At 32.8% G+C, this 3,314-nt stretch overlaps 1 protein-coding gene across 1 annotated transcript; it reads right to left on the reverse strand.

Annotated features, from left to right (window-relative positions):
- Window positions 1-437: 437 nt before the first annotated feature.
- Window positions 438-3,094, reverse strand: LOC110444496. The gene is made up of 2 exons (XM_021488865.1): window positions 2,884-3,094; window positions 438-1,590 (listed from the first exon to the last, which is right to left on the reverse strand). The coding sequence occupies exons 1-2, from the start codon at window positions 3,056-3,058 to the stop codon at window positions 1,379-1,381; spliced, it is 387 nt and encodes a 128-aa protein (XP_021344540.1). The 5' UTR covers window positions 3,059-3,094; the 3' UTR covers window positions 438-1,378.
- Window positions 3,095-3,314: the final 220 nt, after the last annotated feature.

Here is a 3,314-nt window from a genome sequence, read left to right on the forward strand (position 1 = left end):
AAGAGAAGATAACTCTGCAATACGCAAAGACGGAATATGTTTCTTTGAAATAAACATTTTCATTTTACGTGACGGTACAATACACAAATCTCCAATAGAGAAGGTAAGCAGGTCAACGATAATATTTGTCAAAGGTCTGTTTGTCTAACACGGTATACCACGAACAATTGTTTTCATCTGGTTTTAATATTATTGCATTTTCTTGTTTTTCAAATTAATTAAAAATAGATAGGTATATCAAGTTAAAATAACGTAAAAGTATGTATGGAGTGTTTCTTCCAAAATCGCAAATTCGACACTTCGTCAATAATGATTGCAACATCAAATTAGTTTACAGTATACAAAGTTATAGGATCAATATCTATTTTTCTTTCTGTAATTTCTATTTGTTGCATGTTACAAATCTGCAGCATGAAATAAATGAATATAGCATTGAATGTGATAAAGTATTAATTATTATTTTCCAGCAACAAATACAAATAATGTTGTCATACTATCTAGCCATTATCCCAAAATGGTAAGACTAATAATGACAACAACAGTCCAATATGTACGACTACTTTGGAAAGGTAGTAGTTCACGTTAGTGAGTCAAGTGAACTCAACCTTTCCAGAGACACTCTCCTAATATCCTAATTGGCATGACGATTATAAACATAATTTTCATCAATCTAATTGTTTAATCTGATATACAGCTAATAAGATATGCCGGATAACCAGTTACTTGGTGCCGACTTATATCCCTTCTCTATTATTTTCGAGAGAAGTTTGCCGACATTTACCGCCCCTTTTCTAAATGTGATATACCTATTACGTCTCTTGTTTGATTGACGTGATGTTCTGATCATTGTGCTGTTTAGAACATTAATGAGGTATATAGACCAAATATATTATACAGACCTAACGGTAACATATATGTTTGCTTAAGCTTCCGATTCATATGATTAAATTCGATCACACGATCAAAATTGCTCAAACATTATTTGAGATTCTGAACGTTTTTATCTAATTATGACGTGATGCTAATTGACATTATGTCAACGCCAACAGGTCCTATTTGTTTTTAGAAGTTCAAGACAGAGTTCTGTGTTATATATAAAAATATTTATCATTGATAATGACGTATACAATTATCGTCATGTTTAAAAAACCCATTAAATCATTCATCGATTTCATTTCAAAAGTAATCAAACTTGTAGCATAAAGTCAACGAAGCTTGATTTCACGCATTGCATATAATATCAAAATACAATTTTCATATAATACAAAATGTATCCGAAAGTCGCAAAAAATGCATATATCAGCACATGCAGTATCAGCATTATAACGTTATCTGAGACGAAACGCAGAGATTGGGGTAGTACTCCTCGGCTGCTCCACTAGATATTGGCGAACTCGTTCGATAGAATGCCAAAGAAGACGATGGAGGTGAGGACAATGACCCACATAAACACATTGAAGAACATAGCGTCCAGGACCTGGGAAACTATCTGCCAGGACAGTTGATGATCGTTGCTTTCCAATGAGGCCGAATCGTAATCCTCAACAACAGACATGGACTTTTCATTGACGTCCAACTTGATCTTGGAGACTATAAGACAGAGATAACATGTGTAAGATTATTCTCTAAGTTGTGGATGTGCATGTTCTCATGGCGTTTACATAGAAATTCATTGACTAAAAGGCTTGTTTAGGAAAGGAATGTTGTCAAGAAAAAACAGCGCAAAAACGTCTACGTTTCGATAAGACAAAACCATTGGTGTGTGTAAAATCGTATGAAATTACTGCATATACATTATGTTTATTATTATATGGTTCAAAGAAGTAATATCAAGGGTAACTTCCGATTTAACACTAGATCCTTGTAAACGTATGTTTGTAGGAAACGAATTACTTAAAATTGGTATATGAGGCAAGGAAGTTATTCCAATAGTGTAGACAATATGAATTTGCTCCAACAATTGGCAACCTCAAATTGTCTTCACTATTGGAATGACTTCCTTGCCACTTTGCTGCTAATTAGATATATTAAAATTCTCTTTCATCAAGAATACAGAATAAGAATGCATGGTACCATACTAATGATTTACGAATGACAAAATAGATATTGCTATATATGAAAGATTCATGAACTTTGTGAAGGTACGAGGGCTAGCAAAGGATAATGTTGAAAGAGAAGGGAGATATTCACCAGCAAATATGAGAATAACATGCGTTAACCAGTTTTGGCATGAGAACAATTATTTCAATGAGAATTCGGAAACCACTCAATGTGCTAAATGATATTGAAACAATTTCACCTATTTGTATTCTTTTACCAAATTACGCAATGTTGGAAAAACGCTAGAGCTGAACTTTAAGTTAAGTTTTTTAATATCATTAATAAAATATGAGAATTGTTTTGGTAATACTACACATATGATAAGTGTTATGAAGTACTTGTGTATCTAGAGATTTGTTATTGATCAAAATAATTTATTTAATATTTTATTTGGCTCATGAAAAAGTAACAATAAAACAACACACTTATCTTTATGATGTTTCATGCTAGGCTGATTGGCATATTGTGATGTTGCTTGTTATAAGTGCCTAAACTTGGCATCAAATTGTAAATAATTGTCATTGGGATTATTTTTCTATTTGGCAATTATTTGTTGCGGTCAAGGTAGCATAAAATGAAGGCCGAAGTGTCAAATCACGAGGACATTCCAAACAAAAAGACGACATAAAACCATGGGAATTAAAAAGAGTTAAAAAGACACCATTTGTAGACTCTTAAACTTCCCAAATGAAAAGTTGATTGATTTTCATTTTAACTGTTATCAATGCTAAACCATTTTGTTTTTGATATCTCAATACACTTATAAAATAGAACCATTCATACCAGACACAACGTTGATAGTCTTCGTTTGTTTGGGTTCCACCTTCTTTTTACAGCACCCACTAGGACTACAGCTTCCTTTCCAGAAACCCATTGGCATGAAGACGGATATGGTGACACGCCTTAACCAGTTTGGAATGTACTCCTCGTCCGGCCGTGAATGGACGTTGATCACCATTATGGTACACAGGACAGACAGAGTACCGTACGTGAGGATAAGGCTTAGATAGATAGCTGTATAATAGACAGACGTCATGTGTAGTACTTCATTAAATATATATCAATGAAAAAAAGTCAAAATATGTACAAAATAGAACAATGTAAATAAATTTCTAGAAAGTATAATCATATCAAGATGACCATAAACAATGATAAACTCTGAAGAATTTAGCATAAAAATAAATGACTAAAACGAATATTATAATTGTAACGAA

Source organism: Mizuhopecten yessoensis, unplaced genomic scaffold (genome assembly GCF_002113885.1).
Source record: "Mizuhopecten yessoensis strain PY_sf001 unplaced genomic scaffold, ASM211388v2 hete_36133432, whole genome shotgun sequence".
NCBI lineage: Eukaryota > Metazoa > Mollusca > Bivalvia > Pectinida > Pectinidae > Mizuhopecten > Mizuhopecten yessoensis.

Excerpts from the sequence above, each read along its gene's own strand:
- LOC110444496 (XM_021488865.1), bottom strand. The coding sequence starts at position 3,058 with ATGGTGATCAACGTCCATTCACGGCCGGACGAGGAGTACATTCCAAAC. Across the intron at positions 1,591-2,883 it reads GACTATCAACGTTGTGTCTG|TCTCCAAGATCAAGTTGGAC; the intron begins GTATGAATGGTT and ends TCTGTCTTATAG.